The 22,639-nt window shown below is 45.2% G+C and overlaps 1 protein-coding gene across 1 annotated transcript; it reads left to right on the forward strand.

The window, feature by feature from the left end:
- The first annotated feature begins 5,750 nt into the window (after window positions 1-5,750).
- KLF11 (KLF transcription factor 11) lies at window positions 5,751-16,488 on the forward strand. Its single transcript, XM_062571150.1, has 4 exons — window positions 5,751-5,907; window positions 9,034-9,288; window positions 10,610-11,600; window positions 13,699-16,488. The coding sequence occupies exons 1-4, from the start codon at window positions 5,866-5,868 to the stop codon at window positions 14,001-14,003; spliced, it is 1,593 nt and encodes a 530-aa protein (XP_062427134.1). The 5' UTR covers window positions 5,751-5,865; the 3' UTR covers window positions 14,004-16,488.
- The last annotated feature ends 6,151 nt before the right edge of the window (window positions 16,489-22,639 follow it).

Below are 22,639 nucleotides of genomic sequence, written 5' to 3' on the forward strand. Positions count from 1 at the left end.
CAAGCAGAAGTATGACGAAGCAAGATTAGGTTAACTGCATTAATATTCATCTTAGTGCAGCCTAGGAACAGGAAATAAAAAGGGGGAAGAAGAAGGGCAGGACAGATGAGAAGTTCTACGATGCTATGGCTGCGGGACTTGGACTATGTGGGGTTCAGATCCATGCTCTGTCACTGACATCCAACGTGAGCGTGAAGAGGAATCTTTTTCCCCAACTATAATACTGATATGCTAATACTGCCTTAGCAAGCAGCAGTAGAACAAGAGAGACTAGGTGATTTTGTAAGTGCTCTGAGGGTTATACTAAAAACCTTAGTTGCCATTTTTAGATCAGCAAAGGGAACAGTCAAGCACATTTTCTCTATAGTGCAAGTAGGAGTACAGACTTGTAACATCACTTCTTCCAACTGCAACGTCTTCCATCTATAGACTACAGAAGACTCCTCGTCTAGCAGTTTACACTTTGGGATTTTGAATGTGTAAGTACAGCCTGGGCTATGTTATACGGGAAAACATCCGAAGGCATGTGGCACAAGGAGAAGTGATGTAACCCTCACAGTCCATGCGCTTCCCTGCTATGGTTTCCTCACTGACAAACTTTCCATACTTCTTTCAGATGCTATTACTCAACGAAAAATCTGTGCTGTAAATGACTAAGGTTGTACATGCAAGTGCTTTAGGCAGAAACTGCATGTGTTTCAACAAGCACAAAAGAGACAAATAGAATTGCTTCTGAACTACAGCTGAACTGAGAAAAGGGGAAAATAAAACCATGAAGTATTTTCATACTTTTACAATTCCCTAATGTTTTCCTCAACATGTGAGAGTATGAGCAGATATTGCCTTACAAGGAACAGCTAGTGATTTATATTTAAGAAGGGCTGTATCCTGTACCCCCCCACACTTTTTTGTTCTTAACATCACCACACTTATTAGTCATTGAGTGATGACATTTTCCCTGAGTTTGTTTCACTCACAGCTATACAACTGATTTACTTTTGTGGATGTAACTAATGTTAAAGCTAGCTTTGAGATCTGAATTATTACTATTTTTGTTATTACCATAATGCATAGGACCCTGCCTCATGGATTACAATTCTGTGATGACAGGTACCATGTAAACCCAAACACAAAATTGGAGCCTAAGTATAGCACAAGATATAAAGCACAGATACAGGCTGGCCAGGGCGTGAGTGCAAGGAAATGTGGAGACAACACTGGTCAGCTGACAGGCACTGGTCGCTCTGTGCTACCAGCCTAGCCAGTGGCAATTCACTTCACTTAGTTGTCCCAGGTGAAGCCTTAGGTTGCTTAATATTATATTGTGCATTTGAATCACCTTTTCACTGTGACAAATGTAAAAAAAAAAAAAAAAAAAAATCTAAAACTGCTGTTAAAAACTACCAAATAGCTTTCCTCATCGTGCCCACAGCTTTCTGGTTTATGCTGACTGGATTAGCAATACATACTAATACATGCTTGAGGCAATTCCCTCAGTACTTATACAGCAGCAGAACACATTATTTTCACATTATTTTCCTGTGTAAGTACTCTGCCAGTACTCTCAGGTCTCTCTCCTGTCCTCGAACTGGGCCCCAAGAACGTCACTGCCAATTACCAGTAGTTAAAACTGGGTCACTTTGCGGATCCTGGTAGCGGAAATGAGACTGCATCATCTTTCAGACAAGTGAGTAGCCCATGCACATGCATCTCATCGGTAGGACTGATGGGCCTCTTAGCCTGCCATCTGCTCCTTTAACTGTTTGTGGGGTTTAGTCGGTGATGGTTTCAAGGAAAATTCATGCACAGTCCTGGCAGCAGGAGCAGCATGGCAAGTCTGCCCTTCACCTGCTGAAGAAAGACCATGACCACTCAGCTGCGGAGGCAGGATGTCTTTGGCTGTTGTGAGTGCACAAATTTTGTGTCCTTTGCTGTGCCAGGACACAGTCACCCAGTGTGTGCTGTTTAACGTCCTCACTCTTCTCTTGCTGATGCCTGGGGAACTGAAGCGCCTCACTCAGCATTGGAGGTTCCTCTTCAGGAGCAGGGCACCAGCATTTCAGCTGGTGCAGAGATGATGTCAAAATACTGATACCCTTTGCTTGGATGCAGCTCTCTCCCTCACCCAGTCGTTGTAAATGATTTCCTCTGAGGAGTGAAAGTGCCGAGGCAGAGAGCAAAGCGCTTCAGGAGGCCACCTGCTTTCCAACGCCAGGGCCGAGGCACCCACCAAAGGAGGGCGGCTCAGCCTATAAAGGCAGAAAACACAAAGCACAGGAGACTGACAAAAAAAAAAAGCTTCCTAAGGAAGGGGTCAGACACCTGTCTGCTCCACTGATGAGGCCATGGTTAAGAAATTCTTCAGAAAGAAAAAACTCACACCCAATGAGACGTGTCTGAAGGAAGTTTAGCTTCCCCTGCCCATCCCAAAAGGGTAAACAGGACAGACCCCCTCTTATTTTAACCTCCTGATCATATTTGTCTTTCGTGTTAGAGCTAGTTCTTGCTGTCAAGGTGAAAGAGTATTCGGGTATAGAAAGCTACTTGGTCAATGCCTTGATTGCTGGTTACAAGCTCCAGACAGGAAAAAACTGCATGTGGTAAACTCAGTATGACCTTTGGGGCTAAAGGTTCATAGATCCACAAGCTATTGCAGTCCTTGCAGCAAAATAGTAGGATTCATGTTCAGGGGAGACAGTAATGGGAGGCCTGTCACTGGGAAAAAGGGATGAGATTAAACATGGGAGGTGCACGGCAGAGATACGAAGGAAGAGGTGGGACACACTGAGAGAGGAGCCAAAGAGATCACTTTAATTTGTTTTTGATGGACTGGAAGTAGTAACGCTGACACTAGGGAAGCTACAGTCTGTGACTTTGCAGTAATCAAGGCCAGAGATGAGCACAGTATGGTGAAGTTTTAGAAATTATATGGACGGGGGAAGAATCTGGATTTGGAAGAGCAATAAAGGAAAAAGTGAGACCCAGTCGTCAAATAAATATAATAGTGAAAAGAGAAACAAAATTTAAGACGATCTCCCTGAGTCCTCCACACCGATGAGGAGGATGTCACATGTCTTGAGAAACCGAGGAAGGAAAAGTAAAGATAATTCAGTAAGAAAAATGTTTATTATTGTGAATGTTTTGTTTGAGCTGGCAGCAAGGCATCCAACAGCAGCCAGATTGGGAGAAGGTTAGCACACAACAGCGTGTCTAAAACTTGGACTGTGCACCCTCGATGACATACCGCAGCTTGCTGCAGTGCCTCTGGGCTCTGGTTTAGGATGCTACCATTGTAGCTCCCCCTGCCAGGACCCAGCTTGCATGCTCTGCAGGCTTGCAGTGACACCATATAAATTATTTCAGGACACCTTTGAAGGAATGTTTGAAAAAGGCAATTAACTGGAATTGGAAGCAGTTCTGCCAAGCAGACCGCTGGCCTTTGAACTGGAGGTGTATTTAGCCTGTGCACTGCAAATATCCGTCCCTGGAGTGGCATTTTTCAAGAGTTTTATTTTCTCACTTCTGTTGCATTTTAGCTTGAGGGCTCTCAACACCTTCCCTGAAATATATCCTCTTAAAAAAGTGATAAATGAGAGCATGTGCACCACCGTGTCTTCAGAGAGAAGTCTGGAGACACTTTCCTGACAGCAAGAGCTTGCTGAAGGGCCTTAACTTGCATCCCCATCCTCCCTCGAGCTCAATCACTTTTTCCATCCCTCTGCACATTACCTGGCGTATCAGCCCAGCAGGAACTTCAGTCATGGGAAGATCCATGTTTCCCCCTTTGATGGCCAGTACTGTAATGGACAGGAGCTCAGGTGAGATTGTCTAAACTCTCTGCACTGTGGAAAAGTTACCAGCTCTTGCAAAGTCTGTATAAGCCTTGTGGAGGTTTTGGTGTTTTTATTAAAGAACCCAAATTTTGCTGTCAAATGGCGACTAACAAGTTTCAGCTTCCATTAAAAAAAAAAAAAAAAGAGCGAGCTAGGGACAAGAAAGTAAAAAAAGAAAGAACACGTATTTCTTCTAATCTTGTAAGTTCTTGAGCCATTGTAATTTGAAGATTTGCTAAAAATATGTATTGCTGGCAGTAGTGCCATGACATGATCGTGGCAAGGACCTCTTTGAGGAACCCTTGTGGAGGGACATTGGCTCAGAATTAAAGACTGCTCCTGTTAGGCCAGGAAGGGGACAACCCAAGTCCAGATGTATTCAGGTGGATTCGGAGAGGTGGGTCAGGAAAATGCCAGAGAGGGGCAATAAGTGGTGAATCCCAGCAGGGACTCACTGCTCCTCCAACAGGGCAACTCCTGGGGGAACACAGGAGATGTGAGAAGCAAAGAGAATGGAACAGACGTTGAACAAGTCCCCACCGCCCATGCATGGTGAAGCCTCATCTCCCCTTACTGTGGAAGTCCAGCAGGGCCAGAGTGAGCAGGGGACCAACAGGAGGTCCCAGCACACTGAGCTGCCTCCATGTAGGAGAGCAGCTTGGCACTGCCAAGCATGGGATGAGACGGCAGCGTCATACAGACACCGCTGCTCACCACCGGCACCTCGGGCCGACAAGCCGAGGACACGACTGCCTTCACTGGGGCAGCAGGAGAAGAAGCACCTGCTGCCCAGTGCAGCCATCGGGCCCTCTCGGAAAGCAGCTGTCAGCCGCTGCTGAGCCCCAGCGCGTGGCACCACGGCGGGAGGCTCGAACCGTCCGCAGAGCCCCGCCGCAGGGCCTCATCCCGCCCCCCCGCCGCCGCCGGCTGCAGCGCCCATCCAACCCGCAGCGCCGGGGCTCAGGATGGTAACCTGGCGGCGTGCTTTCTCTGCAGCCTGGTTTCCCTTCCTGAATCCACCATCTAAACCAAAAAAAATGTTACTGCTCCTTTTTGGGGGGGCAAGGTTATTTTTTAACTTGGGTCTTTTCACTGATCCAATTTGTGATCTGGGTCTATACAGTCAGACAGATGTGAGGCCCCTTTCCAAGCTCCATGCCGCAGCCAGCAATTTATTTAATGAAAAAAAAAGAATTAAAGGAATGTAGAAATCTCAGAGAAAAGGATGTTTCCAACAAAAGTAGTGAAGATAGCGCGGCCTGCCCTAGTTTATTATCCCTCCTAAACTGAACCCCAGCTTTTTTTCTTTTCCTGGTTTCTCAAGATGGCCTCTGCGCCCTGTCCTGGACTAATCGCGTGCCCCAGGCTGCACGTTGGCCTGCTCCCTCTGCGGTCACGGCCCCGGGCGCCGGCGGCGGGGCTCCCGCAGGCGTTTTCCCGCCTTCCCCACGGTGCGGACGTGCTCGGCCGGGCCGCGCCTGGGCCGCGGGCAGCCCAAGGCCGGGCCGAGCCGAACCGGGGCGCGGCGGATCCCGCGTGCGGCACGGCGCAGCACGGCGCAGCACGGCGCGGCACGGCGCGGCGCGGCCGGCCACCGCCCAGCACGGCGGCGCGCGCCCCCGCCCCGCCCCCCGCGCCGACCTTTCCCCTAGTTTCCAGCGCGAGGCGCGGCGCGGCGCGCGCCCCCCTCCCGCCTTTCCCGCCCGCCGCCGGCTAGGCCGCCGCGGAGCGCGCCCACGCGCCGCCCTTCCTGGTGGCAGCCCCGCGGCACGCTGCGATCACGCCGGCCGGCGCCGCTCATTGGCCGGGCGCGGGCCGGGCCGCGCTGTGATTGGTGGGCGAGCGCCCCCCCCCTCACCCGCCCGCCCGCGCTGTCTGGTGCATGGAGTATTTCGGAGCGCTTCCCCCGCGCGCGGGCTGCTCGGCTCCCGGCCCCGCGGGCGGGGGAAGGGGAGGAGGCAGAGGCGGTGCCGGCTGCTGCTGCTGCTCCTCGGAGCCTGGTCACATCGCTGCTGTCTGTGGGAGCCGCACCATGCACGGCTCGCCCTGCTCGGAGATGGGAGATGCGCCTGCGGTAAGCACTGCACCTCCGGGCTGCGCGGGCGGCGGCATGGAGCCGCCTGGCATGGCGGAGCCTCCGCACAGGCGGCGGGGAGGGCTGGGTGCCCCCCCGCGCCTGGGCAGCGCGAGGCGAGGCCGGGCACGTGCGCTCCGGCGCCGCGGCGATGGGCGGCGGGCAGGGCAGGGCAGCGCCACGAGGCGCCCGCAACCGGGCACCTGGTCCAGTAGGACCGTTACCCGCTTAGGGGGCGGGTAGAGGGGGTGGGTGGTTCGGGGCGGGGGACGTGGGCGTCCGTTGGGACCGCTATTTGCCCGAGAGGGGCTTCCGTAGGGACCGTTGTCTGCCTGGGGGTGTGTATGGGGGGGTGTCTGGTGGGACCGTTATCTGCCCGGGTGTGTGTGTGGGGGGGGGAAGGTGTCCGTTGGGACCGTTCTCTGTGCGTGTGTGTGGGGGGGTGGGCGTCCGTTGGGACCGTTGTCTGCCCGGGAGAGTGTGTGTGTGTGTGGGGGGGAAGGTGTCCGTTGGGACTGTTCTGTGTGTGGGGGGGGGGGTCGGGGCGTCCGCTGGGACCGTTGTCTGCCCGGGAGTGTGTGTGTGTTTTGGGGGGGGGGAGGTGTCCATTGGGACCGTTCTGTGTGTGTGTGGGGGGGGGGGCGTCCGTTGGGACCGTTCTCTGTGCGTGTATGTGTGTGTGGGGGGGAGGCGTCCGTTGGGACCGTTGTCTGCCCGAGGGGGGCGTCGGTTGGGACCGTTGTCTGCTCGGGGGTGCGTATGGGGGGAGGTGGGCGCCGTTGGGACCGTTGCCTGCCCAGGAGGAGCCCCGCAGAGGCGCGGGCCGGGAGGTCGGTGTTTCCCCGGGTCACCTGCCGCGGCGGGCGGCGGTGGCTCCGCGGCCGTGCGGAGGCGGGAGGGAGGCATGGCGGGGGCTGGCCCCTTCCCGAGGCGGGAGGGAGGCATGGCGGGGGCTGGCCCCTCCCCGCCCCGTGCGGAGCGCCGCCAGGCCTCCCGCGGCGGCTGCGAGCCGGCAGCCTGCCTCGGAGTGACATGAGGAGTGGGCGGCCGCCGCGGTGCGGGCGTGTTGGGGACGCCCCGCCGCCCCTTCCCGAGGGTGGCGCTTCCTCTGCGGGCAGCCGACGGCGGTTTGGCGCGGGGGAAATGGGGCCGCCGAGGAGAGCTTCCCCTCGCCTCCTCCTGCCTTCATTTATTCCCCTCGTAGCTAGGGATAAAGGGGTGGAAGGGGAGCGGATCCAGGCCTAGCACCGCAGGGCTGTGAGGGATCTCCTGTCCGCCTGCTGCAGATCTCTGCCCCAGTGCCTGCCAGCTCCCCCGCTGTGCCTGAGCAGATAGAGACGCTGCGGCCTCGCACCCGGCGGGGTGATCTGAGGACAGGCGGTCAGGCGTGGCTAGCCATTTCCCTGGCAGCAGAGAGCCTGGACTTGAATGCTTGCTTTGAGAAGGCTTTCTGCCCTCTTTCCATGCCTCCCTCCCCAATATATTTTATTCTCATTTATTTAGAGAAAACTTAAAAGCAAACTTAAAAAAATACACACACACACACACACACACACACACACACACACATATAGATAGATTTGATTGTTAGCAGTCAAGGAGTATTCAAAGTCTAGCTTTAGTGCAGAGCCTTACATTGTATGACCCCAGTTGGTAGCCAGTCTAGGCTTGCAGGCTAGAACGTTTTGCTCTCATTCTTATTTTCATTAATTTTCAGTGAAAATGCTTAAAAGTCTTTTTATCAGAGCAATTAATTTATTAGATTCTTTTTTTTTGAATGCTTTAACCCTTTACTGCCCCCACTCTTGACATTTCCACATTTGATACCTCTTGTTTTAGAGGAAATACATCTGTGGTTTCAGTGGATGCAGTACTATCATTTTTTTATGCATTGTGTTTAAAATACTTGCCAATGCATATCTCTACAATGGAGACAGTGTCCCACAGTAGTGTACCTTTGTGACACTGCTGGGCCAGAATTGTTCCATGTCACTCACCTCATGTCAGTAGCAAAACTCTCGTTGACTTCAGCGTGTAAACAATGTCATCCAGCAAGCATAGTTCCATGCGGGGCTTTTGGCCATAATGGTGTGGTGGTGCTTGCTTCTGCTTTCGTAATCAAAACCCTTTTGCTGCAATACATAAGTGCTCTATTTAACAGCATGGGGTTGAATAATCTTGGTCCATGCTTCTGAATCCCAGCTTTTACATCTAGCTTTGTGCATGTAAAGACTGAGGAAATTTGGACACATAGTTGAGACTGAAGAGTGGTGAAAGCAGATAGGAATTAGCACGTGGTGATAAATGAGTAACACACCATGAGTTTTGGTGACTGCCCCATTCACTGTGAGGGCTTTGTGTGGTTCAGGAACCCTTTTCAGAGATAAGTCACATGCATGCACCCTCTCCCTTGCCCCTCAGTTTTCTACGATGCTCCCATTTGGAAACAAATTAATACACCTGATAGTGCATTTAGGGATATCTAGCATCTATGTGGTGTTTTTGTGTATTTTAAGATGCAGTATAAATAGTTACTCCTAAAAGTGCAGTGGGACTTGCTTTCCTTCCTCCTCACTCCAGTTTCCCTATTGGTAAAATAAGATTAAAATGCTTTGCAGTGTGTGGTACCCTGAATCAATGGCAGAACAGGGACCAGACCTTAGAGCACCTTACTGTCAGCTGAGACTTATTACGTGTATAAGGTTTCTGCTAAATAATAGTCTTCTTGGATCCAGGAAACAGCTTTGTCTAAACTTCACTGTGTCTTGTTGGAAGTTGAGATTCTTTTGTTTCTGCTTGTGTGTGAGTTTGGGAGGTGTTTTTTTGCAGCAGTGTAATCCAGGAAAATAACTCTGAAAACCTGAACTACGTGCTATGTATATCAGTTCCTTTCCTGCAAGTCACTTTTTTTTTTTTTTTTTTTTTTTTTTTTTTTTAACAAGACTAACAGGGATGGAGAGACAAGCTATGCTCTGAGTGAGGGTGAGAGTTGAGCTGATTGTTAAAAGTCTTGCCTTGGGCATGGGATCTGTTTCAGATGACCTTCATTATTAGCAGACAGTACGTAAGTGGTGTCAGCTTTGTTTTCTGACTTGTCCTAACAGCCAGTAATCTGATTACCTTTAGGTTGACATTGCTGACATCTATGAGTCTATTCGGGAAAGACAGCGTCATGACAGCGAAAGGTCTACCTGCAGTACATTAGAGAAGAATGACATTGAAGCTGTTGAAGCCCTTGTTTGTATGAGCTCCTGGGGTCAAAGAGCACAGAAAGGTGACATATTAAAGATAAGACCACTTACACCCTTCTCAGATTCGGGTGATTTCACAATGCACACTGAAGCTACGTCTGAATTACCAAAGGATTATTTATCTACACTGGTAAGAAAAACATAAATGCAAATAAATATGTATGACATTTTGACATTACATCCCTGTAATGTTTTAACTTAGCTGGAAAAGATACTCTACCTTTCTTTTGTGTAGAATAGATATAGTATAGCCAGCAGTGTGAGTGTATATTAATACACAGAATATTAAGGTGTCTGTTGTTGAGTTTGTTTTTTTCTGCTGTCTCCTCAATAACATATGTAATGCTTTGATTTCTTGTTAAGTCTAAGTGGGAAAGCTTTTACTGCTAGGGCATTCACTTTGACAGGTGTGCTAAGAAAACTTATTGGATGGTTATTACAATTTTCTTTGGAGTACTTTGAGTAAGAAGAGAATGACAGAATGAGCCTCAGTGACTTGGCATCGATTTACCTACAAGGACTATAAGAAAAAGACTCTTGATGACATTTGGTTTCACTTTAGTGCTGAAAGAGAAATCATAAAAACTAATTAATTTTACTATTTCATAATGGTAACTTATACTATGTGTTTCTACATGTAGTCTATTGTTTTTCCAAAGTATTGCTGACTAATGTCAGTTGAATCTCATTCTTTTGTTGCAATTTATCTTACAAAGAAAGAAAATATTAAGAAAGGGCTTTATGCCATTCAGGTTTTGGAAGGGTAAGATACTTATTTCAACCAGTAGGCTTTTAGTATACAGATATGACAGGAAAAAGGAGAAGAGAGAGTAGAGGAAAAAAATTAAGATGGAATGACAACTGGTTAATGGACTACTTTTGTCACACTCCTGCCTCTTAGTATTGGAACTGTCTCTGGAGCAGTGTAGAAAATAGGCATGAATTTTCAGTGTTAAAGAAGGAAAGAGGTAGCAGCAAGAGAGCATAGAGAGAAGTGGATAAATAAGAGAAAGGAGAGTGTTTCCAGTTGTGGTTTATCTCCACAGAAGCCATCAGCTGATTGGGTAATCATTAATAAAAGATCTAGGTCTAAATGGAAGTTTGAAAATTAAATAATTATTTATTGCTAATTTATTTTCTATGAACAACAGATAGCTCATCTTAATAAGCTGCGCTCGTTACTGAGCAGAAAAGACGTTTTTTGTTGTACAGTGAGTTGACACACAATGTTTTATGCAGGTTTATATCTGCATCATTATATTCTTTTCATTGGTAGAGCTTTGAACCTGTTCAGAATGGCGATCAGATGACAAGAGTATGCTTTAGTCATAGTTTCTCCACTATGCAGGCTTTCAGAATGTTGAGGGAGACAGTTTTATTTTCACAGTAAGGTTGTGGAAAAATGTCCGATAACATTGCACTATTGTATAATGGTATTTTCTTTTTTGCAGTGTATGACCCCTCCGCACAGCCCTGACTTTGTTGAGATATCAGCTGCTATGCTCCTCTCCTCACAAGTCACTTACTCCAAACCAAGAACTGTCATGGCAAATACAGCTACCTGTTCAGTCACATCTGCAACTTGTGTGTCTCCTATAACCAAGCCATCAGTCATAAACATGGAGAGACAGTGCAGTCAGAAACCAGTGAGATCTGAATCCTTTACCCCCCAGCCTTGCAGGGCCATGGCAACAAGTGTGATACGTCATACAGGTGACAGTTCTGCTTACCACTACATTCCTGCTGTGCAAGAGAAGACAAAGGTAACTTCAGGCTACAGCAGTTCCAAAGATTGGTGTGGAGCAGATGACCGAAGACATTCCAGACTGCCACAAGACACACGTGCTGCTGATGGTTTAATTAAAACGTCTCCAGTACCTCAACCATATGTGCATGAGTCCAGTGATATTGTGACCAATAAAGGACAGCTACCAGTCCAGCCTGTTTCACCACAGACCCACTTGCCAAAGAATTGTGAGAACGACTTGCAAAAAAGAGCTACCTCAGGGACACCTGTCCCTGTTTCAAGCCCCCAAGTTCTCTGTCAAATGATCCCTTTAAATGGACAAACTAGTATGATTAATGCTTATGTCAAGCCTTCAGCTCCAACAGTTTCAACTCCAGTCAAACCAATTTTACCACAGACGACAACTCTTTCTCAGCCTGTACTTATGGGACCTTCTGTGCCTCAGGGGACTGTTATGTTGGTTCTTCCACAGACTGCTGTCACACAGGCACCACAGTGCCCACAAACAGTAATGACTGTTGGGAGCACCAAGTTACTGCCTCTTGCTCCTGCCCCTGTGTTTATAGCTTCTGGTCAAAGCTGTACCCCTCAGATGGACTTTTCTAGACGGAGGAATTATGTTTGCAACTTTCCAGGGTGCAAGAAAACCTATTTCAAGAGTTCCCACCTCAAAGCCCACCTTCGCACCCACACTGGTGTGTAAGACAAGTCCTCTCTTGCTATGGCTTTTGCTTGCATTGGGGTGTTCGAATGCACTTTTTCCTGGGGCGGGGCGGGGGGAAGAAGCAGGTGATCAAGAAATGTCCGCCTTCTTGGAGAACGGTAGAATGTTCATTTTCTGTGGGCAAGCAAAACAAGATGAACTTTGTTCTGAGACCTCAGCTGACCCAGTAGTGTTAGCTGAATTTCACAGGTTTTAGATGGAGCAAAGCTGAGTGCTATGTATGTATGTGTGTGTTTAGATATGTGTAGAATTTTGACATTTGGAATTAGAACAAAGTGAATTGTGAAAGTTTTTTTTTTTTTTTTTCAGTTGTTGTGATTTTTTGTTTTGAGTATGGGAGGAGTTTGTGCAAGTAAACCGTAGCAGGAAGTTGATCTTAATTCTGGGGGACTGAACTTCATATAGCTGAATCTACTTAAAGTGGTTGTTACATGAGTGGAAAAAAAGTTAATTTACTGCACATTGCTTTCTAGAGTTTTGTCTAGGCTATTAAGATTCTGAGTTACTGTGTTAGAAGGTAGAGCTGTTGCAGGATCATACTGGATTTATTCAGTTGCTTAGAGGAAGGGAATTCTAAAGGTAAATAAATGTAATTAATATGAGCTGATTTGCTGCATAAAATCTGGTTATTGTGGAGACAGTATAAATGTGTTCTACTCATCCTTTCCCTAGGTTAAAGATCCTGTCAGCTTAAAACTCAATTTTGAGCTCTTGGAAGAGATTACTCTTTATATTGAGGGATATACATAGTGGGAGATTGGTACAGAAAAGCTCATTCAAATGTTTGGCTAAACTTTGCTTTTTCATTGGCTTCTTTCTCTCACTCTGCCTTACCCCTATGGACAATGTGGTTTATTGGATGTCAGCTTCTGTGTCAGGATTGACGTTAATTTGCTAGCTCTTTAAAATCACTTTGAGAAAATAGCTTAAACCCTGAATGAAGCTGACAGTCTTTGTAAACTGGAGCCCAGGGGTAGAAATATGCTTCTAGTCCTTGCCTCTGATTAGAGAGTGCAAGTGCTACAGGTGCCTTAATTTATCTAATACTACAGGATGATCATAGAGCAGGAAGAAGGGGGTCTAATTTGGAGCACATACTGCTGTTCACCATAAGGAAGCTTTGTGTCTGTCTCCCTGTAACATGATTAAGACTGTAGCCACATACATGGGAGGTGAAGCACACTGACCTTTCACTAGTCAGTCAGCCAGATAAGATCAGTGGACAGAGAAGTTTATCTTGTCCTACTTTCCTTCTGCTTATTGATTGGCTGGGTGGCATTGCATATACCAAGTGTCAAACTTTCATCTCATTTCATATATTGAGAGTTAAGTTCCCTATGGTGCTTTCTTTCTGGTGGAAACTTCTGCTTCAAAGTGTTACTGATAAACTTGGGCTGTGATACATATTTATGTTGAGGTTTGTGGAGACTGCAGGCAGTGGATCTTGTTGTTTAGAATAGGTCTGATATTAAGTGGTCATCCAGGATGAACAAAAGTTAATGTTGAAAGCTTTCATGACTGCTTTTTGTTCTGGGGCATCCAGAACTCCCATAACTTGTCTGTTAGACTTATAGGAGCGTGAAGATGGCAGTATAGGCCATTCTTTAGTAGTCACTGACATTTGTGTGTAGAAATGGATCATTTTAGCAGGACTCTGAGGCTGGGTTCCAGACTTTTTTTTTTTTTTTTTTTTTTTTTGCCTGCAGTGTTTGCTAATGACACATAACAGTCTTTGAGCTGCAGCCTCGTAGGAGGAATGGAGCAGGAGGTTGCTTCTGGTTCAGCTGGAAGATAACAGAGCTTTGTGAATAATCTTTTTCACTCTTTCACTTTTTTGGATATTTAGAAAAAATGGACTTGATTAAAGAAGGCTTAAACAGATGAGAGAATAAGTTAAAAACAATCTATTTTTTCTCTAAAACTGAAATACAGCTTGTGCTTAAGTTAATGTTAACAGCACACGAGTAGTTCTGTGAAATTCCTCAGTTGTTCTAAGGTGGGGCTGTAAATTGTTTCTTTGATAAAACTCTAACATAGTAAATAAAAATTTGTTTTTTAATGTCCTACAGGAGAAAAGCCCTTCAGCTGCAATTGGGAAGGTTGTGACAAGAAGTTCGCACGCTCAGATGAACTGTCTCGTCATCATAGAACTCATACAGGAGAGAAGAAGTTTGCTTGTCCTGTGTGTGAGCGTCGCTTTATGCGTAGCGATCACTTGACAAAACACACTCGCCGCCATATGACCACAAAGAAGATCCCCAGCTGGCAGACAGAGGTTGGCAAACTAAACCGAATTGCCACAGCAGAGAAACCGAAAAGCAGCAGTGCTTTGAGTATGATCATCCCCATGCCATCATCTGTCTGTCAGGGCTAGTGTGGGAAAGTACCTTCTCTACAAACTGTCTGAAAGTCAGGAAGAGCTCTGATGGTTACAACAGAGCTGTCAGTGGCTCGCTTTCCATGTGTGCCACCTCCCCACTCCCCCACATTTGTGCATATTTCAGTTTCCTTCAGTTTAGGTCCTCAGTTAATAATACTGAGGGAAATCTCTCATATCTTTCCTCAATCCCTTCCCTGTCTCTTTTTTTTGAAGGTTTGGGCAAATGCAATCACCAGCACTTCAGGAAAGCAGAACTCTTTGGAAATTATTTTGGCAATAGGTTTAAAAAAAATCACTTGTAATGCTGTTAATATTTTGAGGGACAGTAGAACAGGATGATTTTTAATTTTTATATTAGTATTTTCTATACCAAATATATTTTGTATTTATTCATCTTGGTCTGGATATGCAGGTACATTACTGGCCTGCATTAGTGGGGATGTGCAGGGTGAGACCCAGGGTTTTGGAAACTACTTTTTAGTAAGCTTGAAGAATCACATTCAGAGTATCTTCAACAGCTTACTCTTTCAAGTGGAAGCCATTGTTATTTTTGGTATACTGGGTGTTCCTGAGTCTGCACTCCACCTGAGCAAAGTTTGGAGGAGCTAGACTGCTCTGATGGATGTAGAAGCACAAATACTTATCAGAAGCTTTGACACTAAAAATTATGCTTTCCTTTCAGTCCTGCTAAACCAGCATATGAAAGTCTACTGAAAAATGCAAAAACAGCAAGACAACCCATGAATAATTAGCTTGGGTCTCTTTATTATTTTGAATACAGGAGAAATAGAAAATTAAGTTTTTTTTTTTTTATGTATTGTGGATACTTACGCACCTTATAGGAAATTGTTCAAGACTTCCATTTACCTGTATCAGAAGCACAGAAGCAGTACTATTCTGTCTTAAGAAATAGCCACCATGTCAACTTGATGATGCTCTTGTGGCCTTATACTTCTCCACAGTACTTTGTATACAAAATCACCCTTTTCTATTAAATGAGCTATTCTCCCTGTTGAATGGATTTTCTTTTACACCAAGTGTAAATATGCCTAAAAAGCAAAATCACTGGCTGCAGCAGTGCTGTGTTATAATAGCATAGTATGAGTAATAAAACAAAATACCCATACACAATCAGACTGCTCAATTTCATGTTGCAGATGGATATGTATGTGTATCTATAGCGAGCTGACAGTACAGCTGTATCACTGTCAGGTACCGGGTGTTAAACAGTTCCTGTTATCCTGCTAGGAGACAGCACCATGGTTGCCAGAATAGATGTTAACAACTCGCATGCTTAATATTTCTCTAGTTAATTCCTTCTGGACTTTTCCTACCTTCAGCTATCCTGCACTGAAGCTCTGTTAGGCTGAGCACTGATGGAGATTTTTTTTTTCCCTCCTGGATATGTAAAATGTAGATAGCTAAGAATGCACTATCTATTGTACTGCGTCATTGTTCTGAGTATTGTTTCTCAGTGTTATCATTGGAATAGGTGCAGATTTGCTGTTTATATCGTGCACTTCTCTGAACTGAGCAGAGACTTATTTCAGTTGAAAGCAAAATCTGTCATTATATTTACAGCTAAGGCTCTGGTTACAACTACTGGTAACAAGTTTTCAACTGCTAGAGTACTGTGCTAAGTATACTAAAGTTTGTGCCTGACCTTTAAAATGTCCAGATTTTATTCGGTTGACACACATTGTAATCCCACTGACTAGTGTATGTATTGGTGAGTGTGTGTGCATATGCAAACTCTGCTTTGTACTCTACAAAGGGCTTAGTTAAAACTCCTCTTTCTGATAAAGTGAATGCTTGGAGTGTTTGGTTTTGTGTCAGTATTCAGCTTCCCAAATTTGTGTGGCAAAGAAAGAGATCTGTTACACTCTTCTTCGCTCCATAGTTCCATAGTGCTAGAAGATTGCCTTTCGGATACCATTTTGGCATGGTTATAACTGGTGGGCAGGAGGAAGGAAAATTTTAATGAGGGCATCTTGTCTCAATCTCGTAGCCATTTAGACTCCCCCTAACTAACAATTTTTGGCATTATCTGAGCAAAATTGTTTGGAAACTCTTGTTATAATTTAGTAAGTTGTCATGATAATTGGTTGTGTCATGAGGAGGAAATGACGAAGAATATGGAATTTCATCAGTTTCTTTATCATGGCACACACATGCCATACATACTTCTATGACTCCTGCTGTTAGGTTTATCTGACCTGTGATTCCTTACAGCCTGTTTGTGAGGTGTGTGGGGCATGTGTTGCTCTTATCTGTATCTGGGACATGCAGGTCTCTTTCTTGTGAATGTGCATGAATAACTAAGCCACAGTGTGGCTGTGTCTGCTCTCAGTTTACTCTTTCTGTTCCTTCTTGCTGTGTAAGGGTTATTTATGGATTAAGCATGGCTGGGATAACTGCTCCCTTTGCACTTTATTGCCTGAACAACATTGTTCAGTCTTTTTAATTTGAGCCTATATTTTAAAGAAATGGAATCACATTTTTGTACTTGTTTTTACATACCTTTTATTTAATAAAAGTTAATGTGGCTGTTTTTAAATCACAAAAATTTTATTAATATTCAGGTTTCATATAAATGTCTATTCCAGAACTATATAAATACATCTGGTTTAGCTTATATATCTAGACTAGTGGAATATTTTGGGGCCCACTAATTAACTTACCTGTAAATGCAGGATTTTTTTTTGGTCATCTTGTAAGTTGACCAGTGCTTGTCCATTCATAATTTTACACAACACTTGTATATTTGGTAGGATGTGTATGTCACCACCATGATTTTTGGTTTTTACGTGCTTTCTGAAAACAGGAGTCTTGCAGTTCATAACTGTTCTTCTAGCATGGCCTTCAGAAGTTAATCAACAAAAGGTTGATCTGAGTGCTACTCTGTTAGTGTTGTGAGCTCTGCATGGCATGAATGGTAGAAATAAAGAAGAGATGAGAATTTGACCCTAGAGATGACTGCATTATCCCTGGTTCTTCCCATTCCTATGTACCAGCCCTCTGTAGTAGGGAAGTCTCTGATGGACTGGGTGTAGCTTCTAAGTCTCAACTGGAAAAGAGGTGTTCAGTAAAGATGATGACAGCAGCACCAACTACTACTATAATTTTTTTAAAAGTATCTTAGCTGTTCCCTTTCTCCGATGGGTTTCCAAATTGCAGCAATGCTTGCTTCTAGCATTCTAGAGTCATGTTTTCAAATGTCAGGTTTTGGCTTCCAGTAAATTACAATGGCATAGAAATAGGGATGGACACATAAGTGAAGCTTAATGGAAAGAAAAGGGGATGTGTGTGAATACCAGCTTTCTGCCACAGCCTTTGAATGCAAAGTGACTCAGTTCCTGTGTTGTAGCCTGTCAAGAGAGCTGTTGTGGAGCAGGCTCTTAAGGCTTTTTCCCCTTAGAAGAACAGGTCGTTACTGCGAGTGCTTGCAAGCTGAAAAGATGTCGGAGATGGATGGTCCTACTTCTCCCTCAAGAAAACACTGAAAGAGAAGGCAAAATCAGTGCTCTGAAGAAATAATACAAACTTCATAATTCAGATCTCCCTAATACTTTTCTGTTTGCTTGTGGGAAGACATCCCATCTATCTGTATTTATTGCTGTTTTTCTGGTAGGATTTTTCTGCATAGCAACTTACATGCTCAGCATTTCTTTCTTCTCCTCCCTGCCAAGCTTCTGATTTTTTTGTGTGTCCTTTTTCCCTTGGTCTGCTTACACAGAAACAAGTAGAGATTTCACAGTTCAGTAGTCATTTTTCTGCTTTTTTCATGAAACAGGTTGGAGTAAAAGTCAATAGGTGCGGTTACGTGTACATCCTGGTGTGGTTAGATGTCTGTATCGGCTTTGTATGTGAGAAAAATTTGCATGTGAAGAGGCTTTTTTAGCCATCAATGTGATAACAGTTGTCACGCAAGCAAAGTTTGCAGTGGTTCTAAATCAATGTAAGTGAATATTTTTTCTAAAGAACAATGAACGTGTACACAAATGTTCTTTCTCTCGTTTAATGTAACATTTTTATAGTTAGACCAGCATTACTTTCTTGTGTGTATGGCTAAACACTCAAACCCTTTATTTTAATGGCTTGCCTTGTTTTACTCACAACTGATAAGCACTGATCAGTTTGTTAGGATACTAGAAGTGTGAATCTGTTCTTAAGCTGAAAGGGGCTGTGTTGTGTGGGCAGGTGTCACTCACGCTGCTTGGTGGTTCCGTATTTAGTGTGTTCCACTGAGTCTAAATCTTTCCAGTTCCAGCACAATGACCTGTGATGAAGGTTGATCTGACAAATCTTATAGTAGTTTACAGCTGTAATCTTGGAAGCCACCACTGACAGCTCTCTGTGCTTCAGCACTAGAACTGCAATGGGTTTGTAAGTGTGAAACTGATGGGAGACTGAGCAAATCCACTGCTACCCCACAGGCAGAGTTTTGCACCTGAACAGCAGTGCACAACTGCTTTTTTGTTGTTGTTTTGGTGAGGCTAGACTGAAAATGGTGCTAAACATACTGTGAATAAAGGAGGTACTACTCCATGGTTTATCTGTGATCTCCTGTGAGTAGAATCCTGCCCTAGGGGTAGCATCTTGCTTGAACTCACCTGCTAGGATAAATCTTCTAGCTGGTTTTGAAGTTAGTCTGTGAGCCCATATGTCTGTTTACCTTCTGTTCATGCCTGGAAAGGCAGCTTAAATCAAGCAGACTACAGCCACAAAAAGGCAAATTTCACACATGCAGAAAGAGTAAAGCATGACTCAAAAAAATGGCAACGTTTCACATATGGATTAAGGAAACAGCAATACAGTTTGGGAGAACACCACAAAACCTCAGCCATGTCTATTCACAGCAATTGCAGTTTACAGTATGGCATCACCATTTCTGCAGAAAGTATGTTAGTACTGGGTTGTTTTCTTTCCAGACTGGTTTCCTCCTCTGTCAGATTCAGCCTTCCTGAATTTCTGCTTCAGTCCTGAGTGTGGGAGGAAATCAGCTAACATTTACTTTTTGGATGTGCGTAGAAGGCCCTGAGCATATCTCACGTAACACCATTTTGAAACTTCAGAACGCCAGAGCATGCCCTTTTCTGGGAGGATTTTTTTTACATGTGAAGACTTCAGGTTTTGTTTTCTTCTCTGTGGTCTGAGTTCAGTGTGATTGCTGCTGGTTATCATCGCTCAGATTAACTCGCATCACCCTGTGCAAATAATTGCCATGTCCTGCATCCAGAATGAAAAAAGCTTCCATGGCTAAACTCTGTGCTAACCAGCCTTGCTACACCCTCCCCTATACCAGCACCTGTGTGCAGCTCTGCCCTTGTACAAAATGGCTCAAGAGCTGCACCTAGCCCTGTAGTAGTGGCACTACTTAGCTGCTAGGAGTGCCCCATAGCACTGTACCACTGCTAGGGATCTGCTCAGACAGGGTTAAGTTTGCTGGGTAGTTGCTTCAGCTGCTGAAATAAGCTATAGTTTTGCTTTAGAATGTTTTAACTGAGAGAAGGAGGATGTGTATGACTGGCTGGGAACAGAGTTTGCTGAAAGCTTAGGAGGATTTTGATCCTGCCAGGAAGCAGGTTGTGGAATTAGCACCCTGGGGTGGAAAGGGGGCCACCCTCGCTGCTTGATTAAAATCATGGAAGAGACTATATAACAGCAGGGGACTGGACATGACGAATCAGGGAACTATCACCAAGTCAGCTGCTCTGCTCTGAGAGATGCTGGCAGGTAGGCACATGCCTTGCCAGCCACCAAGGTGTATGCACAAGGACTGCAAAGGAGAGAAGGACTGGAGGTCTGAGTCCAAGGGCAGAGGAGGAATGTGAAGACCTCACATCCTGCAGGGCTACAGTTACGGGGAGTAGCTGTTCTGTATTCTTTCTGGCCATCTCACCCAAGCACAGATCAAATCACAGCTCTTTATTTTCCTTACTCCAGTTTTCCTGCAGCTCCCAATCTAATTCTCAAAGCCTTTAAGAGATTTACTCAACCTGTAGCCTTCCAGAGGAAAGGCTCCATTCCTAAGACAGCTCTGTCGCTGGCCCGTTTTCTTAGCTGCGCTTTGGGAAAGAGCGAGCTTCACTTCTCAGGATTTCCAGCTGGTTTTGCAGCTATTTGTGAAAGATTACACATTTTCTGTGCTACTAAAAAAGAAAAACTCCGTTTGGTCCTGTCTGCAATAAGCTAGATAAGCTTCTACCGCAGTGTTGACAGCAAGAAAAGACATTCAAAAAAAAAAAAAAAAAAAAAAAAAAAAAAAAATCCTGTATTATTGTAGCTTTCAAAATATTTCTTTGCACATGAAAAATCCTGAGGTGGATGAAGCTTAGAATATGAATAAGTGTGCAAACTGGTTCTTTGTGGTTTGTTGGTTCTGTTTTTTTTTAATAATGTTGATTGGATAATTTAAAAAATTAATGCTTGCACTAATACTTTCAATAGCAGACTCTTTCAACTGTAATCTTTCTGCCAGCAGTTTGGAAACCGTATGAGCTGGAAGAAGTAATTAGGCTCAGTTAAAGAGAAGTGGCAAGATCTGTTGATGCACTTAAAGAGTAATTTTCATGATCAGCTGAAAACATGATCCTGCTTAGTCCACTCAGCTTTTTGCCTCCTTTATGAAAAATAAAGGCCAGCAATGTTCTCATATTTTTTGGACTGGTGCAAAATACTGTATTTAGCATATGTCTTTAGACATTTAATGTACTAGATTTGGCTAGTGTACATGGCCTATTGCAATTTTATTAGTGGGGATTAATAGTGTTAGAATCATAGAATCAGTAAGGTTGGAAGGGACCTCTGGAGATCATCTAGTCCAACCTCCCTGCTCAGCAGGGTCACCTGGAGCATGGTAGATACAGTTGCATCCAGGCGGGCCTTGAAGATCTCCAGAGAAGGAGACTCCATAGCCTCTCTGGGCAACCTGTGCCAGTGCTCCGTCACTCTCACAGGGAAGAAATTCCCCCTCACCTTCAGGCGGAACTTCCTATGCTTCAGTTTCTGCCCATTACCTCTTGTCCTGTCACATGGGACAACTGAAAAGAGTTTGTCCCTGTCCCCTTGACACCCTCCCTTCAGGTCCTTGTACACATTGATAAGATCCCCCCTCAGTCTTCTCTTCCCCAGGCTGAAGAGGCCCAGCTCTCACAGCCGTTCCTCATGGGGCAGGTGCTCCAGCCCTCTGATCATCTTTGTAGCCCTACGCTGGACTCTCTGCAGTAGCTCCATGTCTCTCTTGTGCTGGGGAGCCCAGAACTGGACACAGTACTCGAGATGAGGCCTCACCAGGGCTGAGGAGAGGGGCAGGATCACCTCCCTTGACCTGCTGGCAACACTCTTCCTAATGCACCCCAGGAGACCATTGGCTTTCTTGGCCACAAGGGCACATTGCTGGCTCATGGTCAACTTGCCATCCACCAGCACTCTCAGATCTTTCTCTAGCTTAAAACCAGTGCTCAGCTATCACATCTGATGCTGTGGGTATCAGATAGGAGGATAACTTCTTAAATGATGAACTAGCTGCTCTCCAGAAGTAGAATTCTAAATCTTTGGGAGACTGAGGGAAATATTAGGTAGCCAAATTGATTTTCATCTTCTAAATGGTTGTTGTTTGACTGTACAGTGTGATGTCACCTTTAGGCCAGAGAGGAATTCAATGAAGATTAAAATAAAATCTCTGAAAAAAGCAACTGGCTGGATGCCACCATTCACTACCTGAGGTGTGCCAGATCCTAAGTGATTTCCATAGTACAATTATCCTTGCTTTATTAGAGCAGTTAATTTTAAAAAGTTTCTTTCTGAAGAATTTGGTCATAGACTTGGGTTCTTCTTCAAAATGATTATTTATCTGCAAAAATTCCAGAGTGGCCTATTTTCCCTGAAAAAAGCAGGCATCAAAAGTAAGGCTACACTTATACTAGCTAGTTAAACTGTAGTAGTATATTCCTCGGTACTGCAATCTACCTGGCCATCCTTCAGTTTCTGGCGCACTGCTGGAGGCAGCTTTGACCCTGTTGGGGAGTGTGCTGGGTCCTAGGCAGACCGGTGAGCTGGTGGGTCTGGTGCCCATTCCCACCCGGCAGCTTGGGTACCGTTGCCACATTCTGGGTGGTAAGGGACAGCACTGATAGATGTGAACTGTTCAGTGCCGGCTGACTTGAAGGTCAGACAGCAGCACTGCCTGTGTCTGGTTGGAAGGTATAGAAAAAGCCTGAGAGACGGGCCTCTTTCAGACAAAAACTTCTTTCTCTCACCTTTTCCTTGGGCCAGTGACTGCTCCAAGTGCATTATTCTGCTCTTGGCCCTCCTGTGTTCCTGTGGGTGCTCCCTTTCTTTCAGTGATGCCATTACAATGTCAGCTGTGAAACCCACCACACCTTTATTCGGAGTGCAAAAGCATGCTTGTCCTTTGGTTATTTTGTCAGCTGTCTGATTTCACAAAAAAGTCCGGTGGTTTGCTATGTCTAGTTGAGAGAAATTTCTTTCAACCTAACAAGAGTATGTTCAGCTTTGGATGATTATCTTTTAAAATCAGTCACTTTCTGCAAAATAGTTAAAATACAGGCTTTACTTCAGAACAATTTGAAGTGGGTTTTAGAACTGTTCTCTGGACTGGTTACCAC

The sequence above is a fragment of the Rhea pennata genome, chromosome 3, assembly GCF_028389875.1.
Source record: "Rhea pennata isolate bPtePen1 chromosome 3, bPtePen1.pri, whole genome shotgun sequence".
NCBI lineage: Eukaryota > Metazoa > Chordata > Aves > Rheiformes > Rheidae > Rhea > Rhea pennata.

Excerpts from the sequence above, each read along its gene's own strand:
- KLF11 (XM_062571150.1), top strand. The coding sequence starts at position 5,866 with ATGCACGGCTCGCCCTGCTCGGAGATGGGAGATGCGCCTGCG. Across the intron at positions 5,908-9,033 it reads AGATGGGAGATGCGCCTGCG|GTTGACATTGCTGACATCTA; the intron begins GTAAGCACTGCA and ends GATTACCTTTAG. Across the intron at positions 11,601-13,698 it reads CCACCTTCGCACCCACACTG|GAGAAAAGCCCTTCAGCTGC; the intron begins GTGTGTAAGACA and ends AATGTCCTACAG.